The following is a 24254-nucleotide window of genomic DNA, read 5'->3' as shown; positions in this document are numbered from 1 at the left end:
GGTGTCTTCCCAGCTGGGGTCAAGGATGACACCAGGGGCTCCACCTGGATCAAGGGGGCAGCGTGAGCCCTCTGGGAAGAGCTCCCAGCGCCCCCTGCTCCCAGCAACCTTACATGCCAAAAGCAGAGATGGGTTTGAAAAATAGACAAATTTATTTCTGCATAGAGTATAAACACAAATAGGCAAAAGAGGAAAAAGGAAAAATAAATGACCTCTACAAACCGAAAACTACCGCATTTGGGGATATTTCCTTTTGTTTCCCCTGTATATGGTTTTCTATTTTTATATAGTTACAAGCACTTGTAACTACAATTTCACATCCTGAGTCTTTTAACTTAGTCACATATGTACTGATACCATATGGTTTTCTACCACTTTTTAGAGTTTTTGAAGGCTTTATAATATTCATTGGCTGAACGTACCATAGTTTACTTAACTATTCTTCATTTTTCTTTTATTTCGATCAGTTCCTTATATAACAGATACTGGCTTATTTATTATTTTTGTGTGTTGTATTCTGCCATAATTATTTTTGCTGTTTTGCCCTTTAATTTTTGCCCATGCTGTTTTGCCCTTTAATTTTCTTTAAAATTAGTCACATTAATTTGGTATAGGCTAGCTGGGTATACCTGGAAATATTAACCCTTTTCCCCCAGGGAATTCTTCTGTTGCTCCTAAACTTGGAAAGCTCTTTCTTTTATTTAAAATTTTTTTTTTTTCTTTTTAGGACTGCACCTGTGGCAAATGGAAGTTCCCAAGCTAGGGGTTGAAGCTGCAGCCGCCTACACCACAGCCACACCAGGTCCAAGCCACATCTGCAACCTACGCTACAGCTTGCAGCAGTGCTGGATCATTAACCCACTGAGTGAGGCCAGGGATCGAACCTGCATCTGCATCCTTATGGATACTACTTGGGTTCTTAATCTGCGGAGCCACAACGGGAACTCCAGCCCTTTCCTTTACTATAGTAGCCAATCTTCACCTCCAGTTTCTATATGGCTTTGGAATAGTCATCTGGAATTAATTTTGAAGAGCAGTATGAAATCTAAATTTCATACTAAATTTCTTTCATACTAAAGAGGTCTAAAATGAGACTTTCTTCCCCAAATTATTACTACTATTATTTCGCTTTTTAGGGCCACACCTGCGGCATATGGACGTTCCCAGGCTAGGGGTTGAATCGGAGCTGTAGCCGCCGCCCTGTGCCACAGCTGCAGCAGTGTGAGTTCTGTGACCTACACCACAGCTCACCACAATGCCGGATCCTTAACCCACTGAGCAAGGCCAGGGATCAAACCCACATCCTCATGGATACTAGTCCCTTTTTCTCATATTATTAACCCGTTGGTCCAACATTAGTTATTGCACAGTCCTGTATAAACTTTTCCATTGGTCTGTGATTGCCTTTTTTTGTTTGTTTTTTGGTTTTCCCTGTGGCATGAGGAAATTCTTGGGCCAGGGATCAAACCCGAGCCACCCAGTGGCAATGCTGATCCTTAAGCTGTTAGGCCACCAGGGAACTCCTGTGATTCCCTTTAAATATCCTCTCTGTCTTACTTAGAATCGGCTCTGCTTCTGGCCTATTGTTTCGCTGATTTACCTATTTCGCCTGGGTAACTTTATTTTTTTAAAAAAGGACTGAACAAAGTCAGGCCTTGGCTAGAAGAGGAACTCGTTCTGGCTGGAAATGGTGTCTGCTGGAGGGCTGTCCAGATTTGATCAGAAAAGGAACTCAGGCAAGGAAGCAGGAAATGTGAGTTCAGACACACAGTGGGGAAGAAGGCAGATACCAAAGACGGCAGGGGGCATGCCTAAGGCAATGGGCATGGGGGGTGGGGGGTAGAGGATTTACAAGAAAGCCTGGGGTGGGAGTGTGGGTGGTTTGCTAGGAGAAGCGACCCATCTAGATAAGATTCCAGCAGATGCAGCAAAGACCTTCACGGGAAAAGATACTTGTTTGAAGCCAACTATTAATTTACAGGGAGAACACCAGGGAATTTTAAGTCTCTTGTGAGCTGAGCAAGAACGGAACCATGTTAAACACAAATAAGCTGGTGATATTTCGATGGAGTCAACAATTTGGCACATGACAGGAAAAGCAGCAGACGTCACGTAGTGAGGCGTCAGCAAACCACTGGTTATAGCACCTCGACATTTTATTGAACCTGGGGGCTCAGCCAGCCTTTGGTGACTGGGCAGGCAAGACGTGTATAGCAGGGTTGGATGGTACGGGTATGGTCCTCGTGAAGATTTATTATTTTTAAAAGGTTTTGGAAAAGGAAGGGTGGGCGTCCATTTCGGTTGACCCGTAACGTGTGTGAAATACAGCGAATCTAACACCCAGGGATTAGGGAGAGAACCTTCATTTGGAAGTTTCAGCTCTGGGCAAATAATGCCAAGTAATGTCATGGGGTTGACACCTCCTCCCTGATAAGCTGCGGCTGCTGGAGTCTCAGGAGTCTCATCGGTGTCACTCTGCAAACGACCGGAAGACAGACAGCTGGGCCAGGGGGCAAGGGATTCTGGACGCAGCCACAAGGAAGAGGCTGTTCCCAGCAAAGGGCTGTGGAGCCAGAAAGCCCGCATCCCTGGATGCTTAGGGACACAAGAAGGACTGGTAAGAACCAGTCAGAAAGCAATCACCTTTGATCCTGGGCTTTGAAAAGCCACCACGATTATTTTACATACAAATGCTTTCCCATGGCTTCCTCATCAATGGGACTAAAAGGCCTGATGGGAGAGTGAGAAGGGAGCAGACTCCCGGGGGTGAGGAAGGACCGTGAAAAGAGCCAGAAGACTTCAGGGGACCAGAAACGAAATTCATCATCATTATCTCACAGAGGCATTTCGAAATGATGCCTGGCACACGAGCCAGGCTCGGGGCAGTGAATCACCTTGGAAAGAAAAGAATCCCCGCTGACAGACAGCTTGGCGACAATTTTTCAAATCGGAATGGGGCAGGGTAGAGGCAGGGGCTGTTCGGGGATGCCAGAGGGCAAAGGAGTGGGATGAAAGGGAAGAGAACACAGAAGGCAAGGCAGGGAGCGCGGTCCTGGGGGGAGAGCAGCTCGGAGTTGTGCTTGCTCCTCCCTTGGGGAGAGATCTGCTTAGATAAGATGGCCCTGCAGAGAGCTGTCCTAGCTCTGCTGGCCTAGGATGATAAGCCCCAGGGATTCTGAAAGCAGGGCTGGGGGCGGGGAGAGGCAGGGTGGTGAGGCGGGACAGGTTTTAGGGCTACGCAGACCAGACGGGGACCCTTGGCTGGGACCCTGGGACTTCCCTAACTTCTCTGAATTTTCATTAGGGAGAAACAGGTCCCACCCGGCCTACGGGTCGAGGCTGTTACAGCGTTGGTTTTAGAGTGCTGGCTGCACCCCTTAGGAAGATGAGGCTGGGCTCCACTTGTTAAAACACTCCAGGGGCAGGCAGGATCCTGGCTGCCCTGGAGAGCAGACTGGAAGGAAAAGCAATCTCTGGACACTCGATGGGGACGGAACCGAGGCCGGCCTGGTGCTCCGGGCCCGTGTATTTTTAGACAAGTAGTCTGGCAGGGCAGGCGGCTCCCTTCCTTCTGGTGGAAGACGCCTTCTCTGGACCACAGGAGGGGAGATTACCGCATGGCCATCGCTCAGTCCTTACGTGTCCTCCGTGTGGCTTTGCTGTGGTCACTGCGATGACGGAGTGGTCTTTGGCAATCGTGTCGGTGGGAGCGTGGAACCTTGAGGAAAGGGGAGGGCTGACCGTGGGCCTGGGTGGGAGAAGCCTGGCCGTCAGAGCTCCTCCTTGTTGCTGTCCAAGGCCTGGACTGGAGGCCCTGGAGCCAGAGTGTAGCCTCCCGGCCCATGGTCATCAGGCTGCTGGCTGCTGTCCTGCCAGGGCCAGCCCTCAGCGGCATAGTCCTGCAGGAGCCCGCTCTCCACTCCGTGCCGTCGCAGGCTCTCGGTCCCCACCAGGCCCTGTGTTCTCAGGTACCCCTGCTGGCAGAAGGGCGGCAGCTTCTGGCGAGTTAGGGCAAACAGGAAGCAGGACTCTACACAAAAGCAAAAGGAGAAGGGCTGAGAGGTGTGGGGAGGGGGCGGGGGAGGGACTGATGATGCTCTGGGGGCCTCACCTGGTACCTTCCCTCTCTTGAGCCTGGAAGCTGACTTTGCTGGGTAGCTCCCATCTGACTTGGGTAGCTGTGGATTTCGTCCCTTCCTGAGGTTTCAAGAATAGGAGGCTGCCTCCACATTTTGGAACAACAAGGCTCCAAAGGAAAGCAAACCAAAGAGGCAGATCAGCATCCAGAGATGGGGACCTCGCATGATGCTGTGTGAAGAGCCAGCTGCGGTGGGAGCTCAGGCACTCAGGGGCTGCCCCTCAGCTTTCTCTTGTGGAAGCTGGCCCCGTGGGTGGGGAACTCATGGTCTGCCCTGCTCTGAGCTCAGAGTTCCCTGCAGAGCAATATCTGAGTTGCAAATACCGAGTGTAAAGCACTTCCAAGCAAAGTAGAGGAGTTCCCGTTGCGGCTCAGTGGAAATGAATCCATGAGGATGTAGCCATCTGTGAGGATGCAGGTTTGAGCCCTACGTGGGTTAAGAATCCAGCACTGATGGAATTCCATCGTGATTCAGCAGAAATGAATCTGACTAGCATCCAAGAGGACGCAGGTTCAATCCCTGGCCTCGCTCAGTGGGTTAAGGATCCGGCATTGCCATGAGCTGTGGTGTAGGTCACAGACGTGGCTTGGATCTGGCATTGCTATGGCTGTGGGGTAGGCCGGCAGCTGTAGCTCTGATTCGATCCCTAGCCTGGGAACCTCCATATGCCATGGGTGTGGCTCTGAAAGAAAAGAAAAGGAAAAAAAAAAAAAAAAAGAATCCAGCACTTCTGCAAGCTGTGGTGTAGGTCCCAGATGTGGCTTAGATCCAGTGTTGCCATGGCTGTGGTGTAGGCTGACAGCTGCAGCTCTGATTGGACCCCTAGCCTGGAAAATTTCCATGTGCTGCAGGTGCGGCCATAAAAATAAATAAATAAGTAAATACTGCAGAGAATGTAAAGATAAAACCGGTAAACCCTCATCTTTGCCACAGCAGGAAGTTGGTGTGCAGGTTAATCTGATTAATGACGAAAGAGCTGTGGATATGTATCATTTAGAAATACGTGGAAGTTCCCTTGTGGTGTAGTGGTTAAGGATCCGGCATTGCCATGGGTGCAGCGAGAGAGAGAGAGAGAGAGAGAGAGAGAGAGAGAGAGAGAGAGGAAGGAAGGAAGGAAGGAAGGAAGGAAGGAAGGAAGGAAGGAAGGAAGGAAGGAAGGAAGGAAGGACAAGACAAGACAAGACAAGACAAGACAAGACAAGACAAGACAAGACAAGACAAGACAACCAGAAGAGCTAGAAGTCGTTCTTTCTAGGGGATGGAAAAGGAAGTGGGGAAAAAGCCTTTTGGCGAAGTATTTACACAACTTTTGATTTAAAAAGCAGAAGGGGAGTTCCCATCGTGGCGCAGTGGTTAACAATCCAACTAGGAACCATGAGGTTGCGGGTTCGGTCCCTGCCCTTGCTCAGTGGGTTAATGATCCGGCGTTGCCGTGAGCTGTGGTGTAGGTTGCAGACGGGGCTCGGATCCCACGTTGCTGTGGCTCTGACGTAGGCCAAAGACTACAGCTCCGATTAGACCCCTAGCCTGGGAACCTCCATATGCCGTGGGTGCGGTCCAAGAAATAGCAAAAAGACAAAAAAAAAAAAAAAAAAAAAAAAAAAAAGCAGAAGGGATGAAACTGATATGGGCTCAGCCTTCTGAGGGATTTAGAGACTGGATGGGAAGATGTCGTGTCTGAAAGCCAACTGGAGTCTTTTTCTCAGTGACCAGGGTACCTTACAGAGGATGTTGCAAGGCTCATGTAAGTGAACAGGCTGTGATACACGAATTTATTTCCAAATTTACCTCTTACAGCACAGAGGGCCCCTGGCAGAATGGGCTGTGACCACCCCCTCTGAACTGGGAAGACAGCAGGTGTGGGAGAGAACAGAGGAGGGGCAGTGAGGTGGCCTCTGGGTAAGCAGCCCTCCTATGACGCATGCCACCCCTTCTGCAGGGCAGAGAAGCCCAGCAGTTCTGGCCAGAACTAGCAACTGCACACCTGCCAAGGAGGTGAAGGGAAGCCCACCGTCTGCCAGCTGGCCCTTTGTGGGAGGATTCTTGCAAGTTCAAGGCAGTGACACTTAGTGGCTTGTACTGCTGGGGATATTTAGGGCGTGGGAGCCAGGAGGCTAAAGAGCTGTGATGATGTAGTTATGGGATCCCTAACTCAGGGAAGGAAAACATTCCCTAACAGGCTCTCGCATCTCTATGCACCCTTGAAACCTTGACAAACAGGCAGGGGTTTCATAGCTGAGGTCTTCAGACCTACAACGTGGAGTTTCACGTCTAAGTGTAGGGTCAGAGTGGATATCTGCAGAATGTACCTCAAAGCTGCTTAGCTCTGCTCTATGAATTTCCTCTGTGTGCGCATCTACATACATTTAGCCTATTACCTTAAAACTATTGGTTTTTTGGTGGGTTTTTTTTTTGGCTGTGCCCACGGCATATGGAAGTTCCTGGGCCAAGGATTGAACCCTCACCAGAGCAGTGACCCAAGCTGCTGCAGTGACAACGCCAGATCCTTAACCTGCTGCACCAAAAGAGGACTCAAACTATTGTTTTAAGGCATCTCCCTCATATATACATTTTTGTTTCAAAGTGGACTGAGGGATGAAAGGACACTAGCTCTCTGACCTACAGGCCAAGGACTCACCACCTCAAGCCCGGTTTGATATGAATAGTGCCTGATAAACAATCACTGTTCAGGCGTTCCCGTCGTGGCTCAGTGGTTAACGAATCCGACTAGGAACCATGAGGTCTCGGATTCGATCCTAGCCTTGTTCAGTGGGTTAAGGATCCGGCGTTGCCGTGAGCTGTGGTGTAGGTTGCAGACGCGGCTCGGATCCTGCATTGCTGTGGCTCTGGCATAGGCTGGCAGCTACAGCTCTGATTCGACCCCTAGCCTGGGAACCTCCATATGCCGCAGGAGCAGCCCAAGAAAATGGCAAAAAGACAAAAAAACAAAAAACAAACAAACAAAAAAAACCCAATCACTGTTCAATGGATGTTTGCTGAACAGAAAAAAGAAGGAGATACCCTGGTGATTCAGGGGGTTAAAAAAAAACAGGCAACAATTTGATCAGTTCTCCCTCTGGATCATGAGACTTCTCAAGTCCCTCTTTAAGTGTGTCTTCCAGTTCACCAATTCTCTCTTCATCTCTGTCTAATATGCTACTAACCTTGACACCAAATTTCTGATTACAAATTTATGTTTTTATTTCCAAACAGAATAGAAGTTCTATTTGGACCTTTCTCAAAACTACCTGGTCAATTCTGGTAGTTCTACCCTTTCCTTCTATTTTCAGTAATCTTTTTTTTAAATTTATTTACAGATTTTGGAAGTGCTTGATTTCTGACCCAATTTCCGGTCTTTGTAAGGATCCAACATTGCCGTGAGCTGTGGTGTAGGCCGGGGGGATTGAACTTGCAACCTCATGGTTACTAGTCAGATTTGTTTCCACTGCGCCACAGTGCGATCTTCTACCTGTGGGAATTCTTTAAGGCCTAGTTTTTTTTTTTTTTTTTGTCTTTTTGTTGTTGTTGTTGTTGCTATTTCTTGGGCCGCTCCCGCGGCATATGGAGGTTCCCAGGCTAGGGGTCCAATCGGAGCTGTAGCCACCGGCCTACGCCAGAGCCACAGCAACACGGGATCTGAGCCGAGTCTGCAACCTACACCACAGCTCACAGCAACGCCGGATCGTTAACCCACTGAGCAAGGACAGGGACCGAACCTGCAACCTCATGGTTCCTAGTCGGATTCGTTAACCACTGCGCCACGACGGGAACTCCCAAGGCCTAGTTTTGAAGCATGCTACCTCGAAGAAGATTTGCATTGGCTTCCATAATTGATGATGTGAATTTTGGCCCCAAACTCACATGAGTGAGGCCTAGTGGATGGAAATTCTCAGGGGGAGATGTCCCCCTGACTCGACTCAGAGCCAAAAAGTGTCCATCTTCTCTATCTCTCTTGGGAGTGCTTTCTGCCTCCCAGTTGATCCATGAGATCTCAGCCTTATTTGCGGGTCTCTCTATAGGCCTCCTACCTGCTTCAGCCTCACCTTCCCATCCCCCAGGCTCTAGGCTACGGATGATCAGCAGATACCCCTTGCCCAGCAGCAGGTTTGTGCTTTTCTTAGCATCCTAGTGGGGAGTTCCCTTATTTTGCTGCCAGCTCTTTAGTTTTGTTCAGTGTTTTCAGGTGTGCTGTACTGGGAAGAGGGGTTTCGATGAATATCAAGTCCTTCCTGTTCCAGGAGACAGCAGTTTCGGGTCTGGACTTCTAGACGCACATCCTAAAATTCCACCAGGCACAGAGCTACCTGGTCCTCTTCACCCTCCAGCCCAATCCCTTTGTCCTTCTGGGACCTGAAGTTACCTGCGTAGAAGTTTCGCAGATCCGTGTCCAAGCAATTCTCCAGGAAGCGCCTCAGAGGCAGAATGTGCCCCACCGGGGCTGTCCAGTCCGTCAGGAAATCTTCCACAACATGGTGGATGGCTGTGGGCCGCGGCAGGGGCCAGTCTGCTGGGCGGAACCTCACCTCCTGCTCTGTAGGGGGCGGGAGGGAGCTGCATCAGAGCCAAGCACGAGGCTTCCCTTCCCTCCTGCATCCCGATACCTGGCCCCCTCCCTCCCTCATGCTCAGCCTTCCTGATGCAGGTCAGCTCCTCCCCCTGACTCTCCAAACGATTGGAAGGTTGATGTGAGGAAGAGGGACCAGGCTAGATCCTTGCGCTGTCAGAGGGCAGAACGGAGACCAATTGCTTGAACTTGGTCTTCTTCTTTTTTTTTTTTTTTGGCTGTTCCTGCAGCATGTAGAGGTTCCCAGCGCAGGGACTGAACCTGTGCCACAGGGGCAGTGACCATGCCGGATCCTTAATTAACCTCCTGCACCACAAGGGAACTCCAAACTTGGTTTTGTTTTAGGACTCACATGGACCAAGATCTATTGTGACTGCTTTGAAATTGGTCTGCGAGGAGACTTGGGGTCTTGTATTGAAGGGGTTGTAAAGCCCCTTTAGTCCAGTTTCCCACCTGATGGGCACACCCTTCCATGGGTCCCTGTCAGAGGACACCAGGCCATGACCATTCCCGTGCAGAGGAAACTCTGGGAGGTGACCTGTTCCACCATCGGGGCCGTATGAAGTTCTCAGGCTAGGGGCTGAACGGGAGCTGCAGCTACCGGACCACGCCACAGCCACAGCCACACGGGGTCTGAGCTGCGTCTGTGACCTACACCACAGCTCACGGCAACGCCGGATCCTTAACCCACTGAGCGAGGCCAGGGATCGAACCCACATCCTCATGGATACTAGTCAGGTTTGTAACCCACAGAGCCATGCTGGGAACTCCTGGCTGCTCCTTATACCTGCGTTCCTGTCGCTTCTACTTGTTGACACCACCTGTACCCTTTGGAACACCCTCTGTTTTTAGACCACCCTCTTCCAAGTGACACCCCTCCAAGTCGTGAAGCAGGAGTGACATTCCCCGGGTTGGTCATCTGAGTGGCTATCCTGTGCCGGGCACAGTGCTGGTGTTCTGCGGTTTATCTCATCAATCCTCATACAATCCTATATGGAGGGGTACCACTGTGACCCCCACTTCACATGCGAGGGAACTGGGGCTCAGTGGGGTTAAGTAATGGTTCAAGGTCACATAGCGAGGAAAGGACAGCCCTGGGGATACTGCCCAGCTTCTCTGTGTTAGCCAAGTGCTGTCCTCTTTCCAGTTCCTTCTAACAGTCAGTCTCCAGGTACCCCCTCCCCATTCCGTGGTCAGCCTCCTTTGGAGCCAGCAACAAGTGTCCCTCTTACTATGTGGTGGCTGGCGGTGTCACGACACTCCACATATGGCCTGCCCAGGTCAAGATTTGGGCCAGAATCTGGGAATAGCATTATCACTCTTGGACCTTCTGCCCCCTTTAGGCTCCGGGAAGAGCCCCCCACAGTCCCCCTTCTGTCAGCTGAGGCTGTTGCAGGGGGGCTTAACCGAGTGGGGGTCCAGGAGTGCCATGCTTGGGCGGGGGTGGGGGGAGACCCCGCTCACCGGTGGGGAGGTGCCTGTAGTAGTAGATGACAGGATGGAGGAAGTTGGACAGCCAGGCGTCTTCCGTGTACCCCACAGACCGGTCGTAATAGAAGACGTCCTTGTCGGGCCCGGAGAAATTTTTGCCATACTCCATGTTGACGACGAAGAGCCCGTGCCGGGCCTGCCTTCCTGTGATCGTCTCCAGCTGGGCCAGCATCTGCATGGGGAACTCCTCCAGGTACTCGAAGGCTGTGGCATTCCTGGGGACAGTGGCAAGGCGGCAGGGGTAAGATGCACAGGGGTGTGGCAGAGGTGAGAGGAGTGTGTGTGTGTGCACGCACGAGTGTGCATGTGCATCTGCCTCTCCTTCCAAGAAGTGACCATCAAACAGCGTACGGACACTGACCGGGCCTGCTCGGCTCCCTGGAATGGTACTGCCACAGCTGAGCCCTGACCTTACACTTGGGAGGGATGACAGAAAGCTCGGAGTAACCTGAAATGGGTATGTGCGGAAAGGGGGGGACCAGGCTAATAGAACAGCAGCATCAGAGGTCCGGGAGGGCGTGAACGCCTCCGTGTGTTCAAGAGACGGGAAGAAGGTCACTGTGGCTGGAGTGGAGCCGGGGGAGGGGGCAGGCAAGGAGGGCGGTGAGTGTGGGCATCATCTGGACAAAGGGAAGCTGCTGAACAGAGATGAATTTGTGTGACTCAAGTTTTTTTTTGTTTGTTTTGTTTTTTGTCTTTTGTCTTTTTTGTTGTTGTTGTTGTTGCTATTTCTTGGGCCGCTCCCGCGGCATATGGAGGTTCCCAGGCTAGGGGTCCAATCGGAGCTGTAGCCACCGGCCTACGCCAGAGCCACAGCAACGCGGGATCCGAGCCACGTCTGCAACCTACACCACAGCTCACGGCCACGCCGGATCGTTAACCCACTGAGCAAGGGCAGGGACCGAACCCGCAACCTCATGGTTCCTAGTCGGATTCGTTAACCACTGCGCCACGACGGGAACTCCTGTGTGACTCAAGTTTTAAAAGGACCACTCCAGCCACTGTGTTGCGAGCAGAGGTAAGAGGCTGCTATGTCGGTGCAGGTGAGAAAGGCTTGTGGTTCAGACCAAGGTGGGGGAGGCGGTTGCGTCCTAGACACAGTGTGAAGGGACCTGCGGTTGGGGTGGATGTGGTGAACAGGTGAGAAAGACAGGAGTCAGGGTGATGGGGGTTTTGTTCTGAGCGCGGCTGAGTTCCTGCACGACCTTGAACTTGGCGTGCTGCTGCGCTCCCTGGCTTTGGACCAGGCTCTTCCCTCCAGGCATCTCATGGGCACCTGTCCTTTGAGTTCTGCCCCCAGCTCTTCTCCCTTCCCTGCTCTGCATGGTTTCCTTCTCAGGCGTGTCCTCTGTGACCCACCTCTTGTCACTCCTGGCCCAGGGAGCCCTTTAACTCACACAGGTGGTGACTGCTCAGCTGTTTGGCGCCTTGTACCAGTGACCACCTAGTCCTTCCTATGGTCCTGCCAGGTAGGTGTTATTAGCTTCATTTTGCAGATGAGAAAAAGTGCTCAGAGAGGCGAATTAATTTGTCCCACATCACACTGGGGGAAGTGGCAAAGCCGCCTTCACACCCAGATCTGTCTGTCTGTCGAGCTGTGAGGTGTTGGTTTCACTGATTTTGCTCAGAAGAACTAGTTTGCGGGGTAGGGGGTGGGGAGTGGGGGGTGATGGGGGAGGACCACTCACTCCTTCATCAGGACCACGTCGGCCAGCACACCGAACATCTGGTAGAGCCCAGAAGCCTCGTTGATGCGCCGGATGATGGCACTGGCCAGCTGTGTGACGGGGTGCTCTGTAGCGGGCCAGGCGACACCATGGTGGCGCTGCTCCAGCAGCCGGTGGACAGCACGCGCTGAAACAGCCAAGAGGGAGGAACGGTGTGCTGCCTTTAAGATTTTATCCTGCACCTCCGGGGGGGGGGATGCAGAATCCCCATCAGCTCTGAACTCAGGACCCATGTGCATGCACGCTCTGAGAAGATGGCTTTAGAGCAAGGTCCATGCGTGTTTTCTGAAAAGGGCCGTCTGGGGAGTGTTTTTGGCTCTGCGGCCCCTAGGGTCTCTGTCACCTACTCAATTCTGGCCCTGGGGGGAAATCAGCCAGAGAGGACAGCAAAATGCGTGGGCCTGGCTGGATTAAGGCCCTAGGCTGAAGCGTGCCCACTTCTGCTTTAGGCCACCTGCATAGGGAGGTCCCACTGCCCTCACCTCACATGTGACGTGTCCAAACCAGACCAGACTCAGAGCCTTTCTCTGAAACACAGTCCCCATGTGTACTAGAAACTCCCAAATGGAAACTTTTTTTTTTTTTTTTTGTCTTTTTAGAGCTGCACCTGTGGCATATGGAAGTTCCCAGGCTAAGGGTTGACTTGGAGCTGCAGCGGCCAGCCTACACCACAGCCACAGCAATGCCGGATCCGAGCTGCATCCACAACCTATGCCACAGCTCACGGCAACGCCGGATCCTTAACCCCGGAGTGAGGCCAGGGATCAAACCCACACCCTCATGGACATGAGTCGCGTTCTTAACCCGCCGAGCCACAACAGGAACTCTGTAAATGGAAAACCTTTGACTGCTCCCTCCCCTTCGCTGCCTAAACCCAACCTGTGACTAAATTCTGCTTTGGGATGCTGTGTATGTGTAAGGCCAGAAAGCAAGAGCTGTCTCAGCAAACAGGGAGCCATTTTTCTGTGCACCTGAGGCTGCTGTGAAATTGGGGCGTCACGCACAGCTGCCTGCTCTTTGAAATGAATCAGCACAACACCCAAATCACATACAGGCAAAGACACAGACAGACAGTTCATGTGACAGGAGACTTAGCCGGCCAATGGTCACTGGAAAGGGCGGTCAGCCTCACTAGACAGACATCTGGTTCTGGAGGAAACGATGGTTAGGCTGCCTTACGTGAAGGCCTGGGGAATTGCACAGCTGGGGAAGTGTGCAGAGGGTGCCAGGCCACAGGAGCATGGGTGGGAAGACAGAAAACCTTAAGAGAAACCGGAACATTCTCAAAGGCAGGCAAGGGCCAGGCTGGAAAAGGGAGCTGGTGCCAGCCCCACACAAAGCTCCGGATGCCACGCTAAGAGCTGGATGGGGAGCCCCTGGAGGATTTCTGTCTAAAGAACAGTTGGAGTTCCTATTGTGGCTCAGCAGGTTTCAGACCTGACTAGTACCCATAAGGATGTGGGTTCGATCCCTGACCTCGCTCAGTGGGTTAAGGATCTGCCGTTGCCACAAGCTTCGGCATAGGTAGCCTACGTGGCTCGGATCTGCATTGCTGTGGCTGTGGCGGTGGCTGGCAGCTGCAGTGCCAATTTGACCCCTAGCCTGAGAACTTCCATTTGCCACAGGTGTGGCTTTTAAAAAAAGAGAAAAGAAAAAAGGAATGGTTGTTTCCGTGGGTACCAGCCAGGAGGGCAGCGGACGAGAGGCCAGAGACCAGCGGCAGAACGACTAGTCAGGAGAGATGAAGAGGCACCAGGGCAGGAAAGCGAGACTGGGAGGCACTGGAGTGTGACAGCAGAGGGAGGGCCTGTCTTCCTGGGGACCTGTTTTTCAGCTGAATGATGAGCAGGGTCGGGCAGAATGTACTGTGAACAGCCACACTGCCCCTCCCTGTCGGGTCCTCTGCTAGTAGTAGGGACCACGGCTCTTGGTGGCTGGTCCATCCAGGACTGTCTCCCATTTGCCCAAAGCTTAGTGGTTAGCCAGGAGCCCCAGGGTCAGACAGGTGTGGATTCCAGTGCCCACTCTGCTGTCCCCTGGCTGGGTGACTTCGGCTAAGTGACTTAACGTCTCTGTGCCCTGGTTCCCTTCGATGAAAAACAGAGTTGAACTAACCGGATCTGTCCCATGGGGCTATGGTGAGGATTAAGCCGGTGAGCTGGGGAAAGATCAGTGGATGGAAGGAAGCAAGAGAGATGGGACAGTGTCTGCGGGTGCAAGGACAGGCGCAGGAACGATGAGGAGGGTTTCTGGCTGGGGAGACCCAGCTGGAGAGACAGACTCTTCCCATTCCGTGTGTGAGTGTGTGTGTGTGTGTGTGTGAGTGTGTGTGTACACAATCTGCAAACAGTTCGGAAAGCAGACAGCTAACACTCTCTCCTTGGTCGCCTTCCCTGACAACATGCATCAGGTATAAAATATATTGTCTGGAAATCAACAGCAAACACAATGATCTTTTCCTGCCAAACTGGAAGGAGAGGAAGCTGCTAAAACTAGCGTTAAGGCAAGTGAGGCACCACATTAAATACAGAAGCGTCAGGATGAAGGACCCTTATGGTGTTTTTATGGCAAACTTAACTGGCCCATGTACCACTTTTCCTGCAATAATGCACCCATCCAAAAGCCTACCCAGAGCGCAGAAAATTTATACCCTCGGTACCAAGAGTTTTGGAAAAGAGCTGATATAATCTGGTTGTGATGTTTATAGGAATCTGTTAGTACTCAAAGAGTCTGGGTGTACCTAATGCTCAGAGGGGCACGGCCTCCGGGTTATTACTCCAGTATTTGCAGCCCCCCCGGGGGTGGAGGGTTGGCCTCACCCAACATCAGGAAGGGCCAACGGGGCTGAGTGAGGTGGCGAAGCCTCACCCCCGACAACCAAGCAGCTCACCCACGTGAGCTGTCCCCAAGCTCAGCGTTCTTGCCGACACATGGCGCTTCATCTGCACAAGGCTAACGAGTGTAACACACCACCCCCGGGGGTACTTGCTCTTATACCTTGTCTAATACTTTTCTAGACCTATACTCAGACCACACAAACCCACTGCGATTGATGGCCGATAAGCAATCCTGTTAAGGCTACTTTAGGGGAATCAGGCAAACCCTGGGGACACTTCTGTCTGGGGACAGTGGCTCTCTCTGCCAGGCTCACCTGTGTATCTGAATCCATGGATGAAGCCCCCGGCAGATTTCCGGTAATCCACGGAGTGGCTGGCAGTCCCTAGGATGAAGAGCCCCCGGCTCCCTTTGGACTCGTAGCTGGCTCTGACCAGTGGGTACTTCTTGCTGAAGTCACCCCCTGAAGAGAGTCGGAGGGACCTGTGAGTGGAGAGTGTTGTTAAAAATCGCTGCTGTGGAGTTTCCGTCCTGGCTCATCAGTAACAAACCCAGCGAATATCCATGAGGACACAGGTTCGATCCCTGACTTTGAACTAGGGTTAAGTATCCAGCGTTGCTATGAGCTGTGGTGTAGGTCACAGACGCAGCTCGGATCTCGCGTTGCTATGGCTGTGATGGAGGCTGGTGGCTGCAGCCCTGATTCGACCCCTAGCCTGGGAACTTCCATGTGCTGTGGGTATGGCCCTAAAAAAAGACCAAAAAAAAAAAAAAAAAAAAGGCTGCTGTGCACAAGACAATTTTACAGGCCTGGAGGGAGGTAGTGTTTCCATTCCTTCTCAAAGTTAAACCACGCCATGACCCTAGCAGGTGGGTATAACTCTGTCCATTTAACAGACAGAGTAACTGAGGTTCAGGTTAAAGAGGTGCTGGTCAGGGACAGAGCCAGGATGCAGGCCTGCCTGGAAGCTGGGCTCTGGGTCCCTGTGACCTGATGGGGCAGGAGGGTATGTTCAGGCCCTGCAGTGTCTCCTTGGCCACATGGCCTTGGCCAGAGGAAAGTGGGATGCTGAATCCCAAGCCTTGTGAAGGTCTCGGGGTGTCGGGGCCTAAAGACAAGGATCCGTGCAGCAGGTCTTCAAAACACAGTGATAAAGAAGGTGAGCAGCTAACTTTTACTGCATATATAGCACATGCCAAGGACCTGCCTACCCTGAGCCTCCCCATAGCCCTAGACAGAGAAGCTATGACTCCCATCTTAGTGCTGAAGATACCGGGGCACAGCCTGGCTAAAGCACTTTCCCAGCGCTCACAGATTTGGTCAGTAGATAATCTGTGGGCAGTCCCCACTGTGGTACAATGGGATTGGTGACGTCTTGGGAGCGCTGGGCCACAGGTTTGATCCTGGCTCAGCATGGTGGGTTAAGGAGCTGGCGCTGCTGCAGCTGCAGCATGGGTCACAAGTGTGGTTCAGATCTGATCCCTGGCCCGGGACCTCCATAGGCCAAAGGGTGGCTGAAAAAAGAAAAAAAAAAAAAAAAAAAAATCTGTGCTCTTAGCCACAGGCCACAGTGCCTTTCTGTAAATGGCTCCTCCTATTCTGTTTGAGCTGCTTTCCTGTCCCCGGGGTGGAGAGTCACAAGAGACAGGGAGGCCCAATGCTGCTGCGGCTGCCTCCCAGCCACGGGGGCTCCCAGTGGACAGAGAGCTCGTGTCCCGGGTGGGAAACCAGACAGCACCCACATCCACGCTGGAGGTGCCATCGTGAAAGCCCTACTGCTGGTGGTCCACTGGCCCGAGACTCAGCGGCCCAGGGAGGGGCCGGAGGGCTTTGCTGAGACAAATCCAGTTCCTCCACCCGTTAGGACTCACTTGCTGAAGATGGAGAAGTCGAAGTTCCAGCCGAGGCAGCGGATGACCCGGTCGTAGGGCACACGCATGGCGAAGTTGTCACTTTCGTCCTCGGGGAGGGGGATGGCGTCGGCGCTGTGGTTGCCTACCTCCAGGTAGAGCTTGAGGGTGATGTGGAACTTGCCTTTGTGGTCCTTCACGATGGCCAGATTTGCCAGGTCGGACTCCAGCAACCCATCCAGGGACTTCAGCTGGTAGGTGTCCAGCAGGCCGTTGTTGATGGCCCTGGGGCCCCAGAGAAAGGTCAGGGGACAGCAAGGAGCCTGTGCAGGGTCCGGGGAGACTCAAGGGATGGGGTGGTTGGGCTGGTGGGGGTCAGGGACAGCTCGAGAGGGGCCGCTGGCAGAGGATGCGCAAGCACCTGCCTGGCATACCTGAGGTCGCCAACGTAGTGGGTGGCCCAGGACAGCCGGACCCGGGAGCGGCTCAGCATGTGGATAAAGTTGGTGACGCCCAGGATGTTCTCCGCTGTCTCAAAGGCCGAGTTCCCCCGGCCCAGGATCAGCACGTTCTGACCCACAAAATCCTTGGGATCCACCGACACGGACTCATAACCATCCATGTATTCGGCGCCAGGAAAGTCAACCTGGTTGGGAACTGACAAGCCAGTGGCTACGAGCAGGACGCTGCAGGTGTGGGGGTAGGGGGACAGAGAAAAGATGGTTTAGCCTCTTAGCTATGAAACCACTAAGTGAAAATCCCACTTCGGACCTGCCGCCTGGCTCGCCCGCCTCAGCCGGACTGCTGGCTCCTGAAAGAAAGCGGGTCATTCATTCATTCATTCACCCGCTTACTGACCCGTCCCAGTGCATCTGAGACTGTCCCCAGGTCCCTCACGGAGGGATCCAGGGGAGGCAGTTTCCTTTACACCTTCCTGAGAATTACACCCACCACGAGAATTACTTTTTTTTTTTTTTTTTTGTCTTTTTTGTCTTTTTGTTGTTGTTGTTGTTGCTATTTCTTGGGCAGCTCCCGCGGCATATGGAGGTTCCCAGGCTAGGGGTCCAATCAGAGCTGTAGCCACCAGCCTACGCCAGAGCCACAGCAACGCGGGATCCGAGCCGCGTCTGCAACCTACACCACAGCTCACGGCAACGCCGGATCCTTAACCCACTGAGCAAGGGCAGGGACCGAACCCGCAACCTCATGGTTTCTAGTCGGATTCGTTAACCACTGCGCCACGACGGGAACTCCACGAGAATTACTTTTACTCTCTGACCGCGGAGAGGATGACACCCTGAGAAATCAGATAAGTCACTTCACTTTGTTCTGCTTTCTTTCTTTAAAAGGCACGTGATGTTGAACACAGCAGTCCCTCCCAGGGCCACCCTCGGTACTTGGAAATGAAACCTGACCATTCTGCTTTCCCACTGGCTCACTCACCTGGCAGATGCAGAATCTGCTGAGCAGTGATTCTGTACGAGGCCCTGGACTAGGGGCTTTATGCCTCATCGTACCGCTCAAAGAAGCTCTGTGTTGGTGTTATCTGGCTGGCTTTACAGGTGCAGAGACAGGCTCCCGTGGGCTCAAAGCCTCAGAGCTCCTCAGACGGCAGAGCCCCAATGTGACCACAGACCAGTCTGATTCCAGAGTCCTGGTCATTCTACTGGTGGTGAGTACGAGCCTGCGGTGGGCAGCCTGGGAGCTGGATCCTGCCGGCCCGCACAGGAATGGTTCGATCACAAGGTGGTTTCAAAACCAGGGCCTGGAGAAGCGGCGTGGGCAGCCCCTGCTGCTTCTTGTTCTCAGGTCTGGCCACTCGCTCACACCCGACTCCCCCCCCGCCACTGTAGCACCGCTGCCTAAAATGCAGGGGTCCAAATTGGCACAATTTGGGCCTCTGGCAAAAGGCAGGGGAAGATCAATTCTTGGCGAGCACCTGCCTGATGGTCGGGAAGGGAGAGGCAGTCTGGCGCAGCATGAAGAACACAGGCTTCAGGGAGTTCCTGTCGTGGCTCAGCAGGTTATGAACCCGATCAGTATGAGGATGCGGGTTTGATCCCTGGCCTCAATCAGTTGGCTAAGGATCCAGCCTTGCTGCAAGCTGCGGCATAGGTTGAAGATGCAGCTTGGATCTGGCGTGGCAATGGCTGTGGCTGTGGCGAAGGCCACAGCTGCAGCCCCGATTTGACCCCTGCCTGGGAACTTCCATATGCCACAGGTGCGGCCCTAAAAAGAAAGAAAGCACAAAGAGAACATAGCCAGAGTCAGGAAGATGTGAGCTCAAGTGGCAGCTGAATCGCTTATTAGCTGTGTGACATAGCACCAGTTACTCAACTTCTCTGAGCCTCTCTTCTTCATCAGTAAAAGGGGATCCATGACCCTTCTCCCTAGGGTCCTCGTGAGGATTAAACAAGCACAGTAGAGTGAGTTACCTCTGAGGCTGTCTACATGATATTCAGCTTTCTCCCAAGCCGGAGCAAGTTAAACCTGAATGCTGGCAGGCCTGCCTGTTGGCCTCCCGCTCATTCAGTCCTGAAATGCCACTGAGCCCGTCAATACTTGCAGGACACTTGCCAGCATCTCTCAGAATGTATTTTGGGGAACACTGGTTCCAGGAGATGCGCTACAAAAAGGGTTTTGGGGTGCATAGGCTTAGGCAATGGTGAATACCTTATCCAATGCTGGAGTGCCTCAGTGAGTATGAAGCTATGAAAGACTGAAAAATCCTGGAGGAAAGAAATGGTCAGAATTTTCAAGCATCTCTGAATACACACATTTCTAGGAAACACGTGCGAAACGATGGCTGAACCGAACCTCTCAGCACTGAATTTCAGGGAAGCAAAGACTTGCAGAAATATCCTTTTTTTTCCCAGTTCTCCCAGGCTTCGGGCCACCCAATGGGTTTCCTTCTTCTAGGAAAGGCTCCAGCTTCAGCAGGTGAGCTCTGGACCCCGATTCCTTACCTGCACTGGAATGTCTGGCCCTTCTGGTCGGTGAGGATGAAGTAATGGCCGTTCCAGGCCTGCCCATCCTTGTTCAGAGTGACGTGTGCAATGGTCGTGTTGTAGCGCACCCGGAGCCCCAGCCGGTCCGCGAAGTCGCCCAGGTAGCGCACCATGTCGCTAGCATCGGGGAAGTAGGCACTGGAGTAGTGTCTGAAGAGCAGCTGGGGGTCATGGCTGAGCAGAGAGTTCCAGTCGTGGCGGAGGTTGAACTCGGCGTTGGCCTTGCCGGTGTACCTCTTGTTGATGCTGATGAGCTTGCGGTGCCGGGGGTACCGCGTGAAGAAGCTGCCCGGCCTGGCGGCCCGTTCGAATACAGTGTAGTCTCTCCCAGCCCGTTGCAGGAAGTAGGCCATCTGCAGGCCCGCGGGCCCGGCACCCAGGACGCAGTAGTCCCGGTGCGCAGGCTCCGAGGCCGGGGACACAGAGAGAGCCGGGTGCAGGGCGATGGCCAGAAGCAGCCCCAGGGGGCCCCACAGCGGAGCCGCGGCAGAGAGGCCCATCCTACGGCAGACCACAGGGGTGAGACCTTGGACCACGGAAGGCCCCTCGAGTCCCGGGGACGTGAACGAGGAACTGGGAGCCCAGAAAGAGGCAGAGCCTTGCGGGAGAGCTCACGGCAACTTGGGTGGGAGCAAGGACCCGAACCCAAGGACCTCTGAACTCATTTGCCCCGCCTCCATCGTTTCAAGCACAGTTCTGGGCTCCCTGCAGGAGTCCCGAACCCCTCCATCTCCCTTAGGATCTCGGCTCCCAGGGGCGCCAGACTCCTTCTTATTGCCATAGTAATAAGAAGGTGGGTGTTTCCCCAAATTTCCCCTAATTTCGGAGCGCCCAACAACCCTCTGGGGCGTCTCAAGACCCCCGAGGGTCACGTCTTTTTGACCCTGCCCTCCGGGGCTCTAGCCTGAAGGAGGTGTGGCCTGCTGACCCCAGTTCCCTGCCCAGCGCCCCGGCCTCTTCGGTCACTTGGCAGAGATGCCCCAGCACACCTGCCGCGGAGCGGCGCGAGGCCACCCTCATGCGGGCGCGCTGCATCCGGGAGCCGCTCCCTACGCGTGCGCGGTGCCCACGCCCGCAGCTCCCGCCTCCCGGGCCCGCCGGCCCACCCCCAGCACAGCGCTCGAACCTCCCAGCTGCTCCGTGGACAGCCCGCAGCGGAGTGAGACCGCGCTCCGCCCGGCCGCGCGGCTGAGGCGGCGGCCCCGGCCCCGGCCCCACCCCTCCCGCCTTGGCCAGCGGCGGGGGGCGGGGTCACGTGGCGGCGCGCGCGTCACCCGGGGATGGGCTGGCGGGTCCCCGGCTCCCCGCCGCGCGGGAGAAGCGCGCACGTGCTGCCTCGGGGGTAGATCCGCGTCAGCCGGTGGTGGCCCACCTGAGGATAGACTCTGTCAAGGGTCCAGGAGCTCCTTAAAGCTGTGCCTTTCCACGTGGGAGGGAGTCATGGGAGCAGATGCTTTTTGGAGATCATCTCAGCTGTGACGGTCCGTTAATGTAGCCAAAGAGTAGTTGGCGGCTCAGTATTTTGAGACGGGAAATCCGTTTGGGTGAAGCCATGACTGATAAACCAATTAACAAGTGCTGGCGAAGTTCCCGTCGTGGCGCAGTGGTTAACGAATCCGACTAGGAACCATGAGGTTGCGGGTTCGGTCCCTGCCCTTGCTCAGTGGGTTAAGGATCCGGCGTTGCCGTGAGCTGTGGTGTAGATTGCAGACACGGCTCGGATCCCGCGTTGCTGTGGCTCTGGCGTAGGCCGGTGGCTACAGCTCCGATTGGACCCCTAACCTGGGAACCTCCATATGCCGTGGGAGCAGCCCAAGAAATAGCAAAAAGACAAAACAAACAAACAAACAAAAACAAGTGTTGGCTACAGCGATTCAGCCTATTGCTTAAAGAAACAAACAGGACTGACTTGATGTTGAAGGCCAGCGGTCGTTTCCAATCTAATAGAGCCGACGGGCCAAGTGGAGCTTCGGGTCAGTTTCCTTAAGATCAAGCGGTTAAGTGGCCTGTAGGCGTTCATGCTGTAATGCAGCGGCATCGGTGTTCTCTCTGCAGTGCCAGCACTCAGGTTTGATCTCCTGGCCCCCACAGTGGGTTAAATGATCCTGTGCTGCTTTGGTGTAGCAGGAACTCCATGAGCTTCAGGGTGGCCAAGAAAGCAAAAAAAAAAAAAAAAAAAAGTGCAGTCTGGCATTAATTACCACCCCCACCCCCCCCTTTATAGTCCAAATGATAAGCTCTTTCCAAGAAAAAGTCCTCTTCCCTCACCCGGATCAGGGATCAAACCTGGGCCATAGAAGTGACCAGAGCCTCAGCAACGCCAGGTCCTTAACCTGCTGAGCCACCAGGGAACACCACAAATGTTTTTGACTCATGAATCATGTTTCATGTGCTTGGTGTCTATGAACAACTAATTAATAGTCTAAGGAAGAAAAGGAAATTTTTATTTGAGCCATCCTGGGGATTAGAGCCCAGAAGATAGCTTTTCAGAAAGCTCTGAGGAATGTTCCCAAGAGATAGGGGAGGGAGGCTCGTATATATGAGATTTTGATGAAGGGATACGTGCAATCAAGAACACATCCTGGTAGGAGGCTGCTGCTAGGCATGAGGACCAGACAGCTCAGCTAATGGTTTTAGTGCTTCTCTGATTATGGGAAGATGCAAGAAACTGGGTTCCTAAGATTTTCTCCTGAAAATATTTTAACTATCTGAGGGTGAGTTCTGCCAGTTTTCCTAGAGCACAAAGTGCCTCATCCCAGCCCTCACCCTGAATTCCTTCCAGGGTGGATGGCAGGTTAGTGACCACAGCGGCTAATGGCTTGCTTCTTGTAGAACTGGATGGTGGGCAACATTCCTTATTTGGTCCAGGTCACGATTCCCTTTTATTACTTACCATCAGTGATTTTTATTTTTATTTTTTAACTGCTGCACCTGCGGCATATTAAGTTCTCGGGCTAGGGGTTGAATCAGAGCTGCAACTGCCGGCCTAGCCCCTGCAGCCACAGAACCTGAGCAGCGTCTGTGACCTATGCTGTACCTTGTGGCAGCGCAATTAGTGAGGCCAGGGATGGAACCCACATCCTCACGGACACCAGGTTGAGTTCTTAATCCACCGAACCACAACGGGAAGGACTACAATCCTTGATTTTATAGAAGTATATCTTTGGTTAATTGTTTCAAGTCATCTAGTCATTATTTTTGAGGCTGTCGCATTTGGTAGCGCAAGAAACAATCTCGTAAAATGGGCAAGACTCTAAGAGAGTTGCATCATTGATTAGGACGGTTGTAGGCATTTAAGCTAAGAATTTTCTTAGGTGTGGCCCAGTATCTCCCCAGGGTATCGGAGAACCAGTCTGTTCTGTCCTGATTGCTCTGAGGGCATGTCAGGGTCCTGACACTGTACGGGAAGCTCACCAATGATGTCTGCATGTATGAGGAGAGCGGTGGGTCGTGAGCCCTCACAGGACTGAGAAATGAATGTTACCTTCTAAGGAGTTCCATGGCTGGCACCAGAAAAAAAATTGATGTAAGCAGGCATTTCTGCCACTGGAGAGGGCTGGTTACCACAGAAGCAGACGCACAGTGCACACTAGAAGGGAGAGAAGAGGGCAAAGGGTGGAGAAAAGATTTGAGGTTTAAATTTTTCTTGTCTTGCCTTAAAATGTGAACATTTATTTCATTGTTGGTAATGTCGTCAACAAAGTGGCCTACGGTAGGCCCGTGTAAAGCCACTTAAGCACGAGTGTGCTGCTCATGCGGAAACCGCAGCTGCCATGGAGGCAGCACGGAGGACGATGGGGAGACCCTGGGCTGCCATTCAAGTGAACCGGCTGACCGGGCTGGCTCCCCCAGGGCGGAAGGGGGTCCTGCCTGAGATCTACATGGGCAGCACACAGTGCCCTGATTCGAAGGGACAGGAAAGCTCAAGGGCTATTAAGGAGTCCCGTGAGATGGGGCCGAAGGGTGTGGTGGGCAGGCAGCCCTGCCTGGTGTGGAAGGAACCCTATGGTCTTCCAGCCTTGCGTGGCTGCAGCTCCTTCTCATTAGGAGTCATCACTGGGACAGCTCTAGAAAAGTCATCCTTGAGCTCTCGGATCAAAGTACTCCCTAAGGAATGCCATTTATCTTTTTTTTTTTTTTTTTTTGAAGCCTGTATCAGCCTCAGAGAACAGCTCCATTAGAGGAGAAGTGATTTTCACTGTAGTGACCTCAGGGCTTTCACCAGCATCTGACACACAGGAGGCCTTTAGTAACGTGTTGAGTCAACAGTGACACCCAACAAAGGTACCTAACCCCAAATGAAGCAGCGGTCGTGAAGATCACAAGAACGGGTCTGGGCGAATCATTAAGTCCTTAAAACAGGTGCTGGTCTTACTTTGTACTGGGAAATCAGGACTGAGAAGGTAAGGAAGGGGCTTCCGACTAGGCTGAGCCTGGACTGTAGGCTGCAGGACACTCTGGAAGGGTTTTGAGTCAGGACCATTTTAGAGCAATGGGCTTGGTGGCCCCAAGCAAACAGATGGAAGGATGGACAGATGAAAGACATAAAGCATGCGGAGGTGGATGCGAGATGTTTTTAGGGAATGAGACCAAAACTAACTTCTACCTGCCCACTCGCTCCAGCTAATCCTGCTGGGTT

The 24254-nt window shown here is 53.0% G+C and overlaps 1 protein-coding gene across 3 annotated transcripts; it reads right to left on the bottom strand.

Moving 5' to 3' along the window:
* Positions 1–130: 130 nt before the first annotated feature.
* On the bottom strand, positions 131–21737 carry FOXRED2 (FAD dependent oxidoreductase domain containing 2). Of its 3 annotated transcripts, none has more exon segments than NM_001444650.1 (9): positions 131–4030; positions 8500–8670; positions 10168–10409; positions 11883–12048; positions 15073–15239; positions 16629–16892; positions 17042–17293; positions 19574–20116; positions 20742–20845. In NM_001444650.1, coding segments are annotated over 8 exon segments (2064 nt in total). In that variant the 5' UTR covers position 20116; positions 20742–20845; the 3' UTR covers positions 131–3770.
* Between the last annotated feature and the right edge of the window lie 2517 nt (positions 21738–24254).

This window comes from Sus scrofa, chromosome 5, assembly GCF_054392235.1.
Source record: "Sus scrofa isolate SSC_HxYL_T2T_F1_AM1 chromosome 5, Sscrofa_HxYL_maternal_Yorkshire_Landrace_v2.0, whole genome shotgun sequence".
Taxonomy (NCBI): domain Eukaryota; kingdom Metazoa; phylum Chordata; class Mammalia; order Artiodactyla; family Suidae; genus Sus; species Sus scrofa.
Note: the sequence above shows the minus strand (reverse complement) of the source record. Positions and strands in the feature narration are given on the sequence as shown.